Source organism: Columba livia, chromosome 1 (assembly GCF_036013475.1).
Source record: "Columba livia isolate bColLiv1 breed racing homer chromosome 1, bColLiv1.pat.W.v2, whole genome shotgun sequence".
NCBI lineage: Eukaryota > Metazoa > Chordata > Aves > Columbiformes > Columbidae > Columba > Columba livia.
Genome location: NC_088602.1, coordinates 202,208,817 through 202,228,319, shown reverse-complemented (window position 1 = coordinate 202,228,319; position 19,503 = coordinate 202,208,817). Strand labels below are relative to the sequence as shown.

Here is a 19,503-nt window from a genome sequence, read left to right as displayed (position 1 = left end):
ATGCTACCTTAGCAGTCAACCAGTGTATTTAGGGATCAGCACTGCAATATACTCAAGTAGAAAATGACAATAAAGATTATAAGAGATAATCTAGTACAGAAAGTATGAGTTCAGTTTCTGACTGGGGTAGAATGATTATATATGTTCTGTATTGGTGTACTGACTCCTGGATGACATAAAAACTAAATTCCTTTCCTTAAAAGTAAACAGCACTTAATTTTAATATAATTTCAAATTATTATTTTTAATCAAAATGTAACTGGATATAATGTAATATTTGAGGTATTTGAACTTATTTCTAGTCCTCCTGTGTTTCAATACCACTGAGTGTGTATTTTGATTCCATGCTTTTTTCTACTATTGTGCTACTACAATTATTTGGCATGTGATTGTTCCAAATTATTGGCTACATATATATGAAATTCAATTATTTTGGCAACTGCTGGGACTGCTGCTGGCTTCTGGGTAACATCACCTCTTCCCACACCCAAATTCGATGGAGTGAACCTAATATTCCCTCAGTTCCTTCATGCTATCATAGCTCATTTTGACTTCTCTGTGTACAGTATGACTTTAGATACCAATACATGTATAGCAAGGGGGACAATAAAGCTATTCTAGCTAGTATATTTTGTATGGAGGAGCTTAATTCTTACAGTTTTCTCTTGTAATGCATTGGATAGTCAGGTAAAATTAAAATAAATCTTATTAATGGTAAAGACAGGTTTGTTTCTCACTCTGGCTCAGAATTGTGGAAATCTTGAAGTAAGACAGCTGGTGTAGACAGACACTCCAGTAAGTCAAGAAAATGAGAAAGAACATCTGTAGGAGAAAGAAGAATATTTGATTTCAACGAGGCAGACATAGCAGTGTCATCTTCTCTTCTTAGCCAAATGACTTTAAGAATAGTTCAAGAACATTACTATATGTTGTGCACTTTAGAAAAGTATGTGGGAGTAATTCAGAGGAATCTGAACAGGCAACTAAGTGTTCTGCTCTCCTCCACATGAATGCTCATTAATTACAGGTTACTAGAATAGGTAAAAATGCATAGCAAAGTCTAGCTTCTGTGGCACATATCTTTAAATGTGGTGGAGAGGCATTCAGGTGTGCCTATTAGAACTCTAAAAATATTACATACTCAAAGCATTCCAAGATTTCTTGGCCTTAGGAGACGACAGTTGACACACATCATGTAAAGTCAGGCTTTATTTCCTTCTCCCTTCATTTGATATCCGTTGTTCCTGAAACCAGCTGAAAATGCTCATCTTTCCACAGTACAGTTTTCTTTTGGTAAAAGAACTTTTACTCTCTAGTAATTTGCTTTTTATACCATGTATTCATTGAAATTTCCTTTTTAGTAGGTAAAATGATAACTTGAAGAACTATGAGGATTCCTAGTTTCTGCTGTGATCCTAGTGATGTTGTTAGCCCATGCCCAATTATGTTTTCCAAAAGTAGTCACAGATTTTGATTTTGGTTACGTCATCTACTACACATCATTTTTTCTACACCCATGGAGTTTAGTCCCCATGATTACACAGGGAAAGCAAACAGCACAATTTATTATTTTTTAAAAATGAATTTGTTACAACGACTTCTTGCGAGCTTCTCCAGATTGTTGATACAAATCAAGTAAATGCAATAATGATGAAGTACACCTTGGCTATATCTACCCCAGATAAAATAGCTGAGTTATGAGGCTGGGGTTATAAGAGCTCAGACTTTGAGAAGCAGATGCTTCTCTCAAAAAATTTCAGGGCAACTGTATGGGAACTAATCATCTTTTTTGCTTAGCACTATACCTTATCAGATGATGAAGGCTTTTAAAAAGTCTCCTTGCAGCCAGTTTTCCATTGCAAGGGCATTGTTTGCTCATCATCAGAACTGGCATCCATGGAGAACAATGGCAGGAGCGTTTATTAACCTTGAATAAATCTGTTTCTTCAAAACAACTCTTTCTATCTGTTACTATGAGACATATTTCTTCCTTACTGCTACAGAGTCTATCTGGAGTATGAACTGTCAAAAGAATTGAAGACTCGTTGAGCCTGCTCTTCCCTGTATTACCTCTGTGTGTGGGAGTCAGGAGAGGGTGAGATCACTCAGTGCACAGCACAGCCCCAACAAAGACTCCTGGCTTACAGGGTCTGAACTCACATCTGTGGGTCTAAAATACACACCAGAGGGAAACTGCCAGAAACAGCCCCTTTTCATCCATTCTTTTACTAAGTAATTCTTCTTTTGCTATCTCTAAGGTAACTGGAATCTTCATGCTTTTTATCGTTCAGCACATCAAATGTATCAGATAATAGTTAAGCTAGAACAATAGGAGATGAGATGCTGTGTCAGCATGTGGGCTGCAAATAGAACAAAAGACATCTTCTTAAATTCAGTATGTTCTGAAAATACAAAGTTAGTGGCAATGTTCAGCCATGCAGCAACAGGCCATAAAAGGAAAATGAGTTACTCTTAACACTGCAGTTCTTTTGTCTTTCTGTATCAACATTCTCTTGTTTCTTAAATAGCCATAATATATTACAAAGTTAGCACAGCATTTTTTTTCATTCTGAACTCAGTAAGTACCTTCACTGCTTCTTCCAGACTATTCTTCTGCAAAATAGACTATGAAACCACTAGTTGTGTTTGTTAAGTCTCGCTGTACTCTTTTGTGGCTGTGGTTTATATGCTGTCCAGCAGCTACAGTGTCATTTGGAGAATGCTGAAGTCAAAAAGACCAAAATTTGTTCAGTGTGCTGAGACTGTTATTTCATGACTATTAAGGTGGTGTTTACCTTTGCCCCCTTTATCTGGTATTTACCACATTGTCTTACGAAAATTTTTCACAGGGACCTTTAATGTGGTAATGGAATAAAAGCAAACAGCAGTAATAACAATAGGATGTTTTCTTTCTACCTGAAGACTAAATATAGATGAAAGAAATAGAGGACTATTTTGTAGAAAATATCAGTCCAGAGCAACTATTGCCTGCTGGTGTTTGCATGATTTGTAAATGTTATTACTTAAAAAGTGATTGTGTTGAGAATATACGAGAAGACAACAAAGGACAACATGGTTAGTACATTAATGTCTATATAGCTTTACTGCAATGTATATACACTGTTTGCTAATATGGCTGAAGTTGCATTTGAATTCCTCTGTCTGACAGATCTGATATGCAAAGACTACAATACATTTGAGAAATCAGTCCTCACTCTTTCAGTGAAAGCTGCGGATCCTCATTTGCCCAGTAATGCTGAAGCAGTAGTACTTACACTCCATTTTATCCCTTAACTGCCCTACAGGGATCAGAAGGTGCCATATCTCCTGTTGCCCATTTGGTTGCTTTCAGCTGTTGCTTACAGTATGGAAAATCTTACCCTCAGGAATATCTCAGGAAAAATCAGCTTTAAGAGAGATAAGTGAGTTTGCTTGTTTGTTTGTTTTTAATAGCAGGAGGAACATACCTGTAATGCCTTGTTACTTTTTGTTATGTTCTAATTTATGAAACCTGAATCAGTACACTTAATTCATAGGGAAAAAATGTTATTGGAAAACACTAATTGAACCTCTTGCTCAAATCAAAACTATATTCAGAATAAGGTTAGGGTTTTTGTGTCTGATTCAGTCAAGTTTTGAAGATATCCAGGGATGAAGACTCCATAGCCTCTCTAGTTATTGTTCTAGTCAAGTCTCATTTCTTTATATGACATTCAGTATTTCCCTGTTGTAACTTGTGTGTGTCACCTCTTCTTGTTTCACTGTGCACCTGTGGCAACTGGTTCCCTCTTTTCTATAATCCCCCAACAGATAATTGAAGACAACAATAAGATCACCCCTTAGCCATCTCTTTTTTTCAACAGATATTACTCGCTCAGACCCAGTAAGTTCCAGTGTTGTGGTGCTGTGTCAGCTTAAAATGGCACTCGCATTGGGGTTCCCTACTGTTCAGGTCAAAACATCTTCAGGATTTTTCACTTCATGTCATGGAGATATTCTACAATTAGGATAGTATAAAGAAGCTTTAAAACATTTATTTCCATTTTGAAATACTTCTGCACTGCTCAAATAAATGGCTGAGAATGAGACTCAGGTGCTATTGTTCATTAGCCTGTGGTTAGATCTTTGCATGATGGGTAAAACACAGTATAATTAGTATTATGAGCTGTGAAAATAATAATGTTTACTAAATTGGTGTCTAATACACCTGGACAATAAATTATGCTTATTTTCTCTCACACAAAATGCTCATCTTCATATTTACACTCCATGGGCAGTGGCAGTTCAGATAAACATTTCAATGAATCAAACTCTGAAGGGGAAGGATTGGATACAATTAGAGTATTAACATCAGGTAGTAATTGCTGGCATAGTTAAATGTTGGTTTATTTAAATACAGCCACCAAATTATAATGGGCTCTAATGCATGGGAATGAACTGCACTCCTGTTATGTTCAGTGAATACTTAGCTATATCCTTTATGTAAACATCCTACTCACAGTAATCCAGTAAGGACCTAAGGTAGAGTCTGTTTATTTTAAGAGGTAAACCACTCAGGTTTATACAGGAATTAGGATGTGCATGCAGATACCGAGGTTTCCAATTTGAGAAAACTACAGGTTGTCCATTTCACTTTTACTCCACAGTAAAATGTGGGGTATGTTCACCTAATTATGAAACAATCTATATTCCTGATTTACATAAATATTTTAGTGTGTAGTTATATGTGTTGATTTCAGTAGGACACGAGTGTGTGCTGAGTTTTAAGACTAGAAAAAGGCATACACTTCTTCATAGTAAATACTTTATCATGTGAACACTAATTAAATGTGCCTGGTACTTCCCGTGATAAATCAATTATTTTAGTTTCTTGTGACCTGTAATAGTTTGGACTAAAAGTCTACATGCTGAGCATCCTGCTTCTTTCTATTCGGAATTTTTTGGCCAACACAGCCACTTTTAGATGTGAATCTGTGGCAAAAAGCCTGGACCACTACTACTGGGTCTGAAATCCAGGGAGGAAGCCTTGTTCTCCTCACACAACCGGAGGATCCAGCAGCCTGCTTCATATTGGAACTGCAGCAGTCCCATGTAACCTTTGATTGCACAATTTTTGTCTGTTGTTTCTAAGGGACTTCTGCTTCTCTTGATGCACAGGATGGGGCAGGGTAAAGCAGCAAAGTGAGATGAGAGGTGCTTGTCTTATTTAATACCTCTACTTCTTTTATTGAAAACCCTAGTATCTGTGTGATGAGTAAGGCAGGGGACAAAAAGGTTAAGGTACTTGATTCCTCTCCTGGATATCTAAACGATTATCTTGCTGCTATGTCATTCTTATGTGCTGTGTGCTAGATGGTGACTGACCTGGGAGTTCGTAATTTTTCTGGCTGTCTACCTTCCCTGTGGATCCATGGGCATATTTGTGCACTTGGAAGAGTGCAGGGTTGTGGTCTGAAGTCATGTATCTCATCATTCTAAGTATTCTTAAAGATAAGGATTGTTGAATCAAATCCAATGTCTAATATTTTAGAGTACTTTTGTTTTCTTTGTTCCTGTGAATTCCATAAACTAGGAATCTTAATGGCTTTTCTTCCATTGAATCATGTTTCTGACACAGATTTTTGCCACAGGAAAGACAAAAAGCAATTTAATAATTGTCTCTTCCAGACAAGCATTTGAATTCTATGTAGGCATTAGAGCAAATACTAAAAAAGCTCAAAAAGAAATATGCATTTGATGTTCCATCCACTGTACACACTGGACAAAGTAAGGATAACATACAAAAATATAAATATTAATGTAAGCAATTGCAATCAATGAATATCTACAATTAAAATGCTGCAATCCAGTTTAATGTTAATATTTCTTTTGCAGGATAAAATAGGATTTGATTCATTTAATTTAGGTTCTTAAATTTAGGCAGACTTGATGTGTATATGGAGATCCTGAGGGGTACCTCGCAATTTCCACTGGCCTCTGTAACACTTACTTTAGGTACATAACACTTATTTTAGGTAAACTGCTTAGGTAAACTAAAACTTAGACCTATATCAGTTATCCAAGTTAGTTGTAGTGCATACTATCCGTTATTTTAGCATTATTTTAAACCAGAGTTCTCAAATAGCATGGGAGACAGTAGGACATGCATGTAACACGCATGAACACGCATATAACATGCATTTTCCCAAAAAACACTATCCACTCACATGAGTTAGGGTAAGACAAATTAGAAAACTCCCTCTTTTTTTTTAATTTTCTCTACAGAGATCATTGCAAAGCTTGTCGGACTGAATATTTAATCACAAGATAAAAAATTTATTTGGAGCACAGTGCGTAAGACCATTACCTAGTGACATCCATTGGGACCCTGTGTTTAAGCTAAAAGTGCATACTTTCTAAAAAATATTTCTGAGGTTATAAGGGTAAATGTTTTGGAGGAAGTTCGTGAAAACACAGGTCCTATAGGAACCATACCCTTAATCCATTGGCTTGATTCAGTTTTCAGCACAATCAGGAAAATCCCACTGCCTTTGCTTGGCTTTGGATTAGACCTCAAGGGTCATGAACTGGTTGAACTAAACAGTGGAGCAGATGCAAGCTTCCTCAACTTGCAGACCTTTCTACCAGATTTTTGTTCAAACTTGTTAACATCTGAATCTCAGGAGTGCTTTCTGGTGTATACATCTGCAAAAACCAACATATATAGCAAATGTGTAAATTATTGTCTTAAATCTCAAAGCTTATACTTCTAAAAAGGGCAACAGTAATTTTCCTTTTAGGGAACTGGGTGCTACGTTCACATATACCTCCAGGCTTGAAAACCACTGGTTTTGTGGGGTGTTTATGCGCTCCTCATTCAGCTGTTGTCCTACAGTTTAATTAAGCAATATGCCACTTAAACTGCAGTCAGCCACTATGGTCAGGGTATTTTTCCTCTGACCACCGTGGAGAGTTGGCTGTTCTAATTTCATTTGTTCAAATTAATGCGTTAACTCCCTCTGAGGAGGTAAGTAGTGTGTCACAGCTTGAGGCAGGACCTCTGCACACGAATCCTTTTAGTTCGTAGCAGGGTTCAGGCATGCAAATGTTGACATTTTTAAATTGTTTCCCCAGTAGGTCAAATTAGTATTACTGGCTACAAAAAGAAAACACATCTACCCTGATGCCTTTCACAATTAGGCTAGTAGAAATAAACCCAAATGTTTGCCATTATATTAGAAGCCATGTTAGCTGCTGCTGGAATTACATTTGTTCCAGGGACAAATAAAACAAAGCAAAATACTTTATCTTGAATATTTATTCAATAGTAAAGGGAATAGAAATAATGACAATATTTTTTGAAAACTTTGGAAAAGTATATTTGGAAGAAGTAGTGCGTTGGTTGCAGACTGATTGGTAATGTTCGATGGAGGCTCAGGATTCACTCATTTCGAGACTGTGAGATACCCATTCTTAAAGATTTTCCAATATATATGTGTCAATAGGAAAAAACTTCATTATCTGGACAAGAAGTCATTTTTCCAGCTATTTTAGAAGTTAGTATGTAGTCTGCAACCAAATGTCATTATGATGTTTTGTAATTTCGTTGTTGAATATTACTTAGTCTTCAAACATTATAATAATGTAGAAACTTTATTGGGTTTTTTGTTTATTTCAGATTTAATCAACATCCTGCTAGGTGAAAATGAGTCTCAAAGACACACTTTGTACACTTCCCTTTAAGACTTTAAGTTATATCCACTTCTTCTGTAAATTAATTTGGGTTTACTAAAAGCAGTAGAGCAACAGAGTTTTACCAATTCCTATCAGCTGAAATCTGACTCTTTAGAACTTACTTGGAACCACACAGTGTTGCTTTAATTTGGAAACACTGAATCAGTGTCCTGTTCAATTTCAGGTGAATTACAACTTTAAAATATTACTTTTTTATTTTTTTGGCAAATCTCTGGAGTACACCATTAACCACAATGTGTTAGTGTGTGACCATCAAGGAAAAATGTGAGTTCTCCTTTAACTTTCAGCAGGGGTTTTGTGTGAATGTTCCTCATCTGTCAACAGTGACTCATGGTATCTTGGATCAATGTGGGCATTTGGAAGCCTGTGTGGCTGTTGACATACATACACACTTGAATATTGCACCCAAAGGAGTATTTTTTTGGGGGGAAATTAGCAGAGTTACCAGTGGACCTGCAGAGAATGAATAATATCATTGGGTCTGGAAGAGTAAGTGGAAAGTGCCCTTCCTTTTCCCCCAAAACATTCCAATTTTTAATGTGTCCTTTACATAAACCAAACTTACACTGAGGCTACAGAACCTGTGTAAGCAATTCATTAAACTCATTGTACAGGCATGGCAATTTGGTGCCAATGGAGGATGTTTCCTGAATTCAGGTGAAAAATGATCCTGTTCTAAATCACTCAAAGTGCAAAGACATGTGGAGTGTGAAACGAGCTAAATTAAAATTCCAGTATGTTTTGCAGAAATTGTTGCATTTTCATAATTCTCGTTTTGCATAATAAAGAAGGCAATTCCTGTTTTCCATTTCAGTGTGTCTGGGCCATTTCATTAATACCTTCAGCCTACAGGTTATCCTCTAAAGCCTTCTGTTCTGGCGGGGATCTGTGGTAAATTATATGAATGTGATCTCTGATCTCTGTCTTGGTAAGAAAAGTGCAGGTTTTGTGGCTTGAGCAAAAAATGATATCCTGATTCTCATTGATATTCCACTGGAGCCTCAGAAACATAAAACTTTCATTATTTCACTTCCCTGATGCAAAATTCCACTGAACTTTATTCCTGATGCTAACACTGAAGATAATGATGCTATTGTGTTGATGCAATGAATACACTGCCATTTATTTAGATTGACAAGACACCTAGGATCGGTCCTGTGGACTGGATCTCCTTTGTGTTACTACAAAGAGGGAGGAAAATAATTTTTAAAAAATTAACTGGGAGCAGGTTAATTTGAAGCATGGTGGGCAGTTACACCAGCTTTCACCCCCTCCCAGTTACGTTCTTTGAGCAAAATATGACTTGCTTTTGTTACTTTTGGAATAGTATTTTTACTTTTTTGGTTGGAATTTGTATGCATTTCCATGCATTTTACTGACATTTCCTGCAGAAGGTGAGAGGAGATGTAGCTGGTCATGCTGCAGTTTGGCCATTTCAGCTGAGATTATCCACCAGGAACCCAGTACAGGCTGGTTCGGGTAGGGCTGGCTGAGTGTTCTTGGAGTCAAAACATCCTAAAGTTACTTTGAATCCCCTTCTGAGGCTCCTCTAAATAGAGTCTGATGCACCGGGTGATTTGGTGTTCAAACAAATGCGACTGTATTTACATTGACATGTCTTCAGGAAAATGAACTTGTGCTCTGAGGTCAAGCATCACAAGGTTGTATTCAAACCTTGCCATGCATTAAGCCCAGCCAGACAGCAGGTGCTACCTGAGTGCTGATAATCCACTCACTTTCCCTCTTCCATCTCCACTGGAAATTGCTGATGGGTCTTTCTGGTGTTGACTTAAAAGCTGAACAGGTTCACTTAAAATGTAGACCGTTACTTCAAAACAAAAAATATTTAGAAGGAACTGGAGGTTGAAATGCTATTGCAGAAGGTGGATTCAATCAGCGTGAAATGATGCTGTTTGCAAATACTTCCACTCATCCAGGGAGTCCCCAAAGGTTTTGAGGAGGAGAGATGGGGAGGAGGAGGATGGGTCAGGGAGGCCCCATTGGCAGTATGGTCTGGTTGAGAAGGGAGTAGCAGCAGATATTTTGATCAATTACATTTCATGTCTTGCAGCTTGACTATTCTTCTGAAGAATAAGTCATGGCTTCACTTTTATGCACACACGACTAGGAGGGAAATATGCTGTCTCCACCACAGTCGACACAAACATGTAATATGGGGTTTCCATAATAGGGATTCTCCATTGTAGTAGAAGATAATAGGCTTAGGTCAATCAGATAGTGGTAGTTCCCCAGAATACCCTCTAAGTCTCTTGCATTTTGAATTTCAGGAACTTGGTGAGCTAGAGGCTGCCTCTCTAAATTTAATAGCCTTTTAAGGATTTCTTTTTCTTGATGTTATCGCTCTGCCCTTTGAAACTATAAACAATTTTACCATTTACAACAGCCTGAGTCAAGAATTTCCACAGCTTAACTGTGTGTTGCGTGAAGTGGATTAAGACCTTTTTAGGGAGATTTTAAAACTAACACTATACAATATAATTTATTGGTGTTATCAGAATTAGAGTTCAAAGTTGGATTGCAAATAATGAAATTTTAGGTAGAAATGCTTTCCCCCAGCCTTTTTGAAGTATGCCCAGGATCCAGAAAATGAATGTAAAAATTGTATTTAGGGTTTATATTCCCTTTTGAATCTCGTGTGTAATTAGGAATTTCTTGTTCCTCATTTGAGTGTGTAATAATTACATTGAAAGTAGGACTAGTTTGGTTTGTGTTACCTGAAAGAAATTTAAAACTTTGGTTGATAGAGCATAATTAAGCATGAGATAATTCACTAGGAGTTGAAAAAATGGTATTGGGGCCTTTGCTGGTATTTGGTTATTAATTATGTTTACGACATTTGGCTGCAAGTGAAGAACCGGAAATTCCTTTTTGATGTACAAAACCTAGCATAACAAATTGTAGGTATAACTGGAAATATTTGATAAATAATAGTAACTAATTTGAAGTAATATTGAATCTAATGGATACTAAATATACTCCACACATTGCGGAACCACAGCAATCAGATGCTTTTATCCATGGTGTAACTCCATTAATTTTCATTAGGGTAAATTAAGAACAAAATTGGGCATCAACACTTACTCTGTTTTGACACTGAATTCTGTGCAGGAGGGGTCAGTGGTTAAGAGAAATCCCTCCTTTATTTTGCTGTGATTAAAGCATGTTAGAGAGCTGTGTGTATCTGTATATGAGCTACACAGACTTTAACTGCAGACAGTGTTTTCAGCCCCTTGCTGAAATTCATCTAGACCCTCACCTGTTGATTAGAAGAATCAAGAGCTATCAGAAGAGAGAAGGATGTAACATGAATTTTATTCATCTGTTCTACTAATATGAAAAGACAATTACTCAAAGTGCTGCATATTTGATCAAAATGAAGGGTGGAGCCCTCTCTGCAAAACCAAAATTTAACAGAAGGAGTGTTGATAGCTGTGTCTGAAATTGAAAATACAAGGTCACTGATTTGTACCCATATAAGAAAAGCTGGACACCGTCCATCTAAACCAGCTGCTATATAAAATATAATGATTTACCTACAAGCAGAACCAAATAGACCAAAGTCTATTTGAATCTTATTAATCACACAACTTTGAAGAGCTGTTAGACAGATAGACACAAGAATTTCAAACATGATTTTCAAGCATAAAAAAGACCTTTTTTTGAAGCAGGTCAAATGCATTTTCTGTCATAAATCTGTCCCTGAAGTTCTGAAAACTCAAGCACTAATTATTCTACTTTGCAATTTAACACATGTAACTAAATTTCCAGGGAAGCTTCCTAACCCTATTGTACATATCAACTCACTCACCTTAGTAAATAATTTGTGCGGTTTTATATTTTCAGCTCAGTAATAAAAATAAAAATTAAAAAACCCACTTGTTTAATTTCAGACCAAATCTACTGCTGCTGGATTTTCTCTACATCACAGTATTTTAGTCTGGAGAGACACACTCTCTTGCAGCTTCTTATGCCACTGAAAGAGTTCACACCCCCATTCACTGCAGGTTACCCTCATTCTCACACTGTCTGAAATTTGACATCAAAATCCTTCACGGACCTGCCCCATAAGTCTCACTAGGAGTCAATGGTAACTTGGTTGTCAAATACCAAAGTCACACTTCAAAGTAGAACCACTGGGCTCTCTGAAAATTTCCCCTGATATCCCTAACAAACTTAGCACCTCATATTTATTAATTCTTTCAAATGAGCTCACTTGTTTTTGAAGTACATTGTTTTGGTACCTGAAACCAAGATTTCTTTTAGAGTTACAAAAAACTTTAGTACTCTTTACCCTGAAAAAGGTATACACTTGTATGAGGAAGGATTTCTTTTTTAATCACAGCTGCAACTCCAGTGCACGTATTCACAATGTTGTTTCTTTTGATTCCTACTTTTCCATGATATGTGTATCATAAAGACATTGCCTAGATTTGTGGCTTTCAGGTTCAGTTGTTAGGAATTTAGAATAAAGGAAAGGACAGTGTTTTTAAAAGATGAATGAGAAAAAAAAAATGAACTGACCTTCTCACTAGGCCAGCTTTTCAGAAAGGAATTTTCTAAAACATCATGGTATTTTAAGTAGTTTGGTGCTTAATAGTGCCGAAACATCTTGACAGGTTTTGACATCACCCAGACATTTTTATTTTAATCTGATTTTTTTTTTTTTTTTATCAGAAATAATGGTCCTTTGGCAAAGGAACTGACTTTAAAAATAATTGAATAAACCTAAAATTTCCCAGATTGTACTTGTGCAAAAAACAGAATATAGATATTTTGTCTTTGCATTGAGTATATCTGACTTTCTTTCATTATCCTGATTATGACAAAGTATAGTCATACCACATGAGCTAACTTCAAAGTAGCTTGCCTGCTTAGCCTAATGTAACACCCTAATCATTTGAACGTGCAGCTTCATCAAAGCACAATTAGATGAGGAGCAGAATCAATTAATCTTTGCTGGCCTCTTAGCCAGTGTTGTCAGGCACAAGTACTTGAGCAAGTTTCAGGACAGCTCAGGTGTGTCTATACCGCAGCATGATCAACATTTTGAGCAAGCAGGTGTGCCCATAGAGCAACAGTTCCTCTCCGGCTTTGCTTTTGTTCTGTGAGAAAAAGTTCATGAATTGGAAATCTGTATCTTGATTTTTTGGGGAACAGCCAGCGAGTAAAAACTGTGCTTCACGCTATGCTTGGATCCAATGTGGATAGGCCAAGCAGAGGATAGGATGTGACAGTCTTCCCATCTTATCCCCGCTTAGCCAAATGAAATACATTTGTGCCCTGGGAAAACAACTATCTGTGCTGTTAGTCATTGAAAAGGTGTTCAATGCTCTGTGATATGATTTTTAATGAGCCAGTGGTGGTGCTGTTTATAGATAAGGTAACCCTTGAAGTGACAACTACCCACAATTTCACTTTCTTGATAACCAGTACTGGTTCTGCTCGCTGAAGACCAAATTACCAGCAGTATCATATAAATGGTTGAGAACTGATCAACTGCTAACTGGATCTGATAACTGAGTTACTTAATGAATGGGATTTAGCTGGCTGTTTACCTGTGCTAGCTCAGAGGATGGTGCAATTTAGGGTCACTCAGTACCACATTGGGCTAACCAAGCTCATTGAGGATATATTACCCACAGTAGAGAGATGAGTTAATATGTCTACTGTGTTTGTACTATTTGAGTTAGCATGTTTAAAAGCCATTCTCACTAGCTCAGTATTGTGCAGTATTATTTTGCTACATTTTATAAAACCTTGAGAGTTAGAGATGTTGCCATTAATAGCTGGGGCTCATTGGTGTAACGCATAATTTCCATTATTTTTCCTGTGCATTCCTTAAACCAGTACAAATGGGTGCCAGCAAATCACAGAATCACAGAATGGCTGGGGTTGGAAGTGACCTCTGGAGATCATCCAGTCCAACCCACCTGCTAAAGCAGGTTCACCAGAGCAGATCACACAGGAATGTGTCCAGGTGGGTTTTGAATGTCTCCAGAGAAGGACACTCCACAACCTCTCTGGGCAGCCTGGTCCAGGGCTCTGGCACCCTCAAAGTAAAGAAGTTTCTTTTCATATTCAGATGGAACCTCCTGTGCTTCAATCTGCAAAGATGTTACCCACTCAAATCTTAAACCAGGTAATTTTTCCTTAGACAGGTAACTGATTAGTAAAATCAGATCCTGATCTCTTTTCACCATTATGTATTTCTGCCTGATCCATCACACTAAAAAAAAGTTATAGGTAATATCTATTACCTGTGATTTTGTAACAATGTTGTGCTTAAATACCTGTGAAGTTCATGGTTAAATATGTGCCATAACCTTTCTCGCAAAGCCTACTTCATAACATGGGATGTTACAATAATTTTACAAATAGATGAAATCAAGGTTTACAAGTCTTTGTTTAGCTCAGAAGTTAGTATTTCTCATGTTTTATAAGAAAACAGCTGAGCAATAGGGATAATCTTGAATCACTTTCACAGACAAAAAGGACAAATAATGCAAATAATTAAGGGAAAACAGGTTGGCTTTAGAAATCTGAATGTTTTACATCTTTGAAATATCATGTGGCCCTTTCAATTATTCAAATCAAGAACACTTTAAGGGCTGTCATGCACCTAAATAGCGTTGACATTAATGAGCTAAAATCTTCTCTCAGATTTACAGTATAAAAAACATATGCATCAGTATTTTGAAGTCAAAGGAGTCCATGCTTATGCCGGTGTAACTGAAACAAAACATTGATGCAGCATTCTTCCTTCCAAGTATCTGGTTTTAATCAAACTATACTCATGGCCTTCAGGTTTTCTTCGCTGCAGTGGAAGGGAGGCAGGAGTGTTTCATTTAAAATGCTTGGTTTACATCACGTGTGCACTAAAACCTGTATATCTTGTCCTAGCTACTTCTAATTGATAAATTGTAATGAAAACAAAGTTCAGGGACCTTGTGATCTACATGTTCTCTCAGAAACAAAAGGTTTACAGCAAAAAAAAATGACTGTTTTTTTTCTCCTTCCAGTAGAGTTCAGTAAAACCAAGTGATTGGCAACTGTTATGATAAGGTAGATGAAGAGGATGAAAGCTAGAACTGATGGAACAGCTGTGAGAGGCTCTGTTCCAATTGTATTTTGATTACTGATAAGATAACCCTCCCTTTTCTCCCAGTGATTTATCTCATTCAAATTACAATAACACTGAATTGCCATCAACAACAAATGCTGTGTAGTTTCAAGTTTATCTGGCTTATAATGTAGCAAAAAAACAAAGGTGCTGATTACAAAAGTTTTCTCATTACATTTCTAAAAATGGATAAACCACTTATTGCACTATGTGAACTCATACACTTTGTAGACCTGTTTTTTGTTTCATTTCAGATAAAAATGATCATTTTCAGACATTCCGAAGAACCGTAATTCTAAAATTATGTGAAAGCATAAGTTTCTGAGGTTTTTTTTAAATAATTTTATGTGTCTTTTAGTTTCTGCTCCTAGTATGAAATCAAATGTTAATTGACAAAAATAGTTTGTAAATGTTGGAACAGTTTGCATATTACTATAAGACTGATAGCTTGACCAATAAATGTAAAGCATGTAGCAAAACAAATGTTGCCACAGGTTTTTTTTTGTTTCTTCTCAGATGAAAGATTAAACAATAAATTAGGTGTCTTTTGTTTTATTTCATTACTTTGTGAAAGTTTGAATTATACTGTAGACTGTTAGCAAGATTCTTATTTTTATTTAGAGTGGGTGGCTGAACAATCCTCCTCGCTAAGGGCTAAATCCTGAGGTGTCCGTGATGTCTGAGGTATAGATGAAAGAAAATAATTGAGGTATGAAGTAGTCAAATCCTGGGGGTGGGTGGGGGTAGGGGAAAAAAAGAAAAAAAAGTTACCCTTTAGGCCATTGGCCATGTTACTAAACATTATATTTGGGATGGGGTCGAGCTCACCTTATTTCCCATACTCAACAGGCACCCATCTGAGTTCATTCCTGTCGACTTTTATAATACATGGAAATGTCCCACTGAAATGTCCCTCTGTGTGCATGGCACCTGGTGTCTCTTTCAGATGGGGAACAGTCTCACAACAAATCTGATGCCTTTTCCCTGCTTATGGCCCTGGTTTTGCCCAGTGAGCGCTGCTGACTAATGCCTAGCAGGAATCTGTCTTGATTTCCTGCCAGTCCCTGCCTTTTACTTCATCATCTACACTCAGAGCAATAAAATGGGGAAGTTACAGGAGAGGCTGAAAGTTAAAATAGCCAATTCTTTCCTTGCACGCTAGAATAAGTATCTTAGAATGCAGTAAATAGTCACTCAAAGAGTAATGACTAGCTCATACCCAGGATTATTTAGACAGATATACGTGTTGATATGCAAAACAGACAGAATATGCATCTGTGTAAGCAACAAATGCATGTGCAAACATGCTGCCACCTGATACTCCATAGCCAAAGTAAAAGCCTGGCGAGAGAAGAAGGAAATGTTCTAGCATGACATTGTGGGAGGCATTGCTCACAATTCAGCAAAATCCCTGTTTGATGGCATAATACGCATTGACTCATCTTTTATCTACTTCTGGGAGATATGCAGTGAGATCTTATCATTGCTGGCAAAGGAATGAAGGTCGAGAATTTTGTGAAACCAGCAACCCACTCATTTGATTCACAAACATGTTATGACGAGCAGAGCTGCCTGTATAATCCAGTCACTGTGTGGAGTCACCAGTAGTAGGACAGGGCCAGATCCAAATCCTAGTGAGGAAACTGAGGGAGACCTTTCCTCTGATTTTTCTAGAAATTGTTATGAACCTTTGATCCTTATCAACAAAACTAATCTTAGCTGGCATGTTATTGTGAAGTCTATAGCAGGAACGCAGGCCGAAGCTCACAAATTTTCTAACTTTTTGCATAGACAAACTCCCTTTCACTAAAAAGATAGTTTGGCTGGCAGTAGAAAAGTAAAAAACAAGATGGTTTTCTTTTGTTATGTTCTCCTCTTGACAAACTCTGCTGAAGGAACACAGACATAAAACAAGGTTTACAGTAGAATACCAACCATGGATTAAATAAACCTCAGGATATGCCTGACTGTATTCAGCTTAGCTATAGCTGTGGTTTTCTGGCTTATTCTTTAATGAAAAAAGTGTCATAAAAATAAACCAAATCTACATTCCTTGTGCATACGTATCTCATGGATTTTACTGCAGGAATTTGGCCCTCTGTGTATACATACCATTAAGTTGTGATTCCATTAGGAAATTAAATAACCATGTATTAAAAGAAGGGCAAGAGTTGGGGACTGGTTTTCTTCTGTAAATTTGCCAGCTTGGTCTGGCAAAGTGAATGTTCGGACACAAGTCAGACTGGATCAACAAAATCATCAGTCATTAGAAGAAAGACGGTGCAAAGTTCACAGAAAGGCACATTGAAAAAGGTCAAATACTTCAAGCTTGGACACTGGCAGAGAAAGAAGAGGAAGATGGAGCAAGCAAGCCAGGACTAGTGAATTAAAGGCAGTTGAAATTAAGTGGTTAGTAGGAGAATCTAGCCCACAAACCTTGAGAAACATCAACCTCCAGTTGTTTTCAGTGATAATCACATGTGAAAATTCATTATAATATGACGATTTTGAAGATACGGTGCTTTTCAAACCGTTATTTTTGGTCACTTGCAACACTCTTAATAAATGTGGGAAACAAACACCAATAACTAAAGCAATGAAGGCTTTATTACTATCAAAATATCACCACCCAATCTAAATCTGCCTCATACAGCATTTTATAGACAATTCTGCAGTCATAATGTGCAGCGATTAGCTTTATGCGATTCATTTGTTCAAAACAACAGGTATGACTGCAGCTGAGGATGTGTCAAAAGGAAATAAGAAAATGCGTTCTGAGCAATTACTGAAGAAATGGTACTTGGCTGCAAGAACTGGTGGGGTAATGCTACCATCTTTGCAATAAAAATAACTGAACAAAGTGTAGAAGATGTAAAAAAATGACTTAAAGTACAGGCAACCACTATCTGTTTGCATAGGTCATGGACATGCCAAACTTTAATAAGAACAACAAGTGGAAAATAATTAGGGTATGCATAGTAGACAATATTAATTTAATTGACGTATTGAAGGCATTAATCATTTTCCTCTTGTCATTGCAATGTAATCTTTGTTGTAAATCTTGGTTCGTTTTAGCACTGATCAACCATGTACCTTGCCAGCATGACTTATTGGCAGTTAACAGGCTTGATGGATGTCAGTGCCCTTCTGGGACTCTGCCCTATCATTGCTATTTCTGTCATTCTCTCATCAATAGTCACTGGCTGGATACTGAAAAGACACTGGGTGGTAAATGCTTTGAAACTAATGAATTTGAGGAAGTAGAATACTTAATTTGTATTGATTGTGCAAATGCCATTGCTTTGCTCTTCAGCAGCCCTTTCCAGAATGTCATAGGAAGCTATATTCATCACTGGAGGAATACATGCAAGTTAGAATAAACACCAGAGAAACTGATATTATTTAGGTTTTCACCTCTTAGTTTTGATGTAACTCAATCCTAACTAAATTAGTAGTGAATGAGAATGATCAGCACCCAAATGATATTTTTCTCCTCAATCTATATTCTCAACCTGATTCCTGATAGGGAGAAACTTGATTTTATGTGATTTGAAATACACTGCTTGGAATATGCTCAGGACTAGTTTTTTGGGTAACAGACCCTGGAAATCTGGTCATCTCCTGCAAAAGTCAATAATGGGACAATACGACAAATATAGGATTAAAACACAGGAGAAATGCCCTAATCTTAGAGAAGGCAGTGGGACTGATCTTTTAGTTTGACTTAAAAACTCATGTTCACACACACAAAAATCCCCACCAGGATTACCTTTAACACTGTTGTATATTCTAAAGAGTCACAGAAAATTAAAAGAAAAAAAAAATATTTTTCTGCACAGCTACACCAGGTCCGTTTAAGTTATACTGAGGAGACATATGAACAGTGAAGATGATGGTGTAATTTACTCTTGGCCGTAATAAGCCTTCACTCCAATGTTATGATCTGGCATTTTCATTAATATTAGAAAGAAAAGAAAACATCAGTCACCATCCATAGAGGTGAATAGAACTTTGTGTTAGCAAAATCATATCAGGCTTGTTTTAAACCAAGTACCTGTGGGCCTAACTGATCTTATTTCCAATTATATCAGTTTTACATTTGTATACCATTGACTTCAGCAGACACTTGTCTTTACACCGCAGCCACAAAGGACAGAATCATACCTATGTGAGTTCAAACGAAGAAAGACAAAAAAGTTACAAAGGTTTTTGACAGCTATATTATAAGAAAAATTATCAGATACAGATGACAGCAAAGCATTTCTAGCCAGGAGAGTTCTAAGACAAGTTAAGCAATCAATCATCTACATCACTCACTATTCAGCGAGTCGACATTCAACATCTGAATCAGTCATTACAATGTAAAGAGAATTAGTAAAGTCTCTAACAAAATGCAAATAAGTGAACTGGAGGACAATACAGTCAAATTCTAGAACTTGGCAGCAAGCCAGAAGAATTATTTTGACAAGACTGCTTGGGGTGATTTGATTTCTTTGTTATATTAGAAAAAAAAAAAAAAAAGAAAAAAAAAGAGAGAGAGAGTGCACTTGTCTGGAGCAGCACAAGTTTTAAAAAGTATACTGTAATACAAATTTATAGTTATATTTAACCAGAAACAAACGAACAAA

General features: G+C 36.9%; 1 protein-coding gene across 4 annotated transcripts in view; it reads left to right on the top strand.

Moving 5' to 3' along the window:
- SEMA3A (semaphorin 3A) overlaps nucleotides 1-19,503 on the top strand; it is a 171,700-nt gene that overhangs the window by 28,447 nt on the left and 123,750 nt on the right. For 2 of the 4 annotated variants that reach the window (XM_065049220.1, XM_021300616.2), the window contains exon 2: nucleotides 3,306-3,422. The exons of the other annotated variants lie outside the window; for them this stretch is intronic. In XM_065049220.1, the coding sequence (XP_064905292.1) occupies nucleotides 3,306-3,422 (117 nt within the window). The remainder of the gene's footprint in view (nucleotides 1-3,305; nucleotides 3,423-19,503) is intronic. 4 annotated transcript variants of the gene reach the window in all.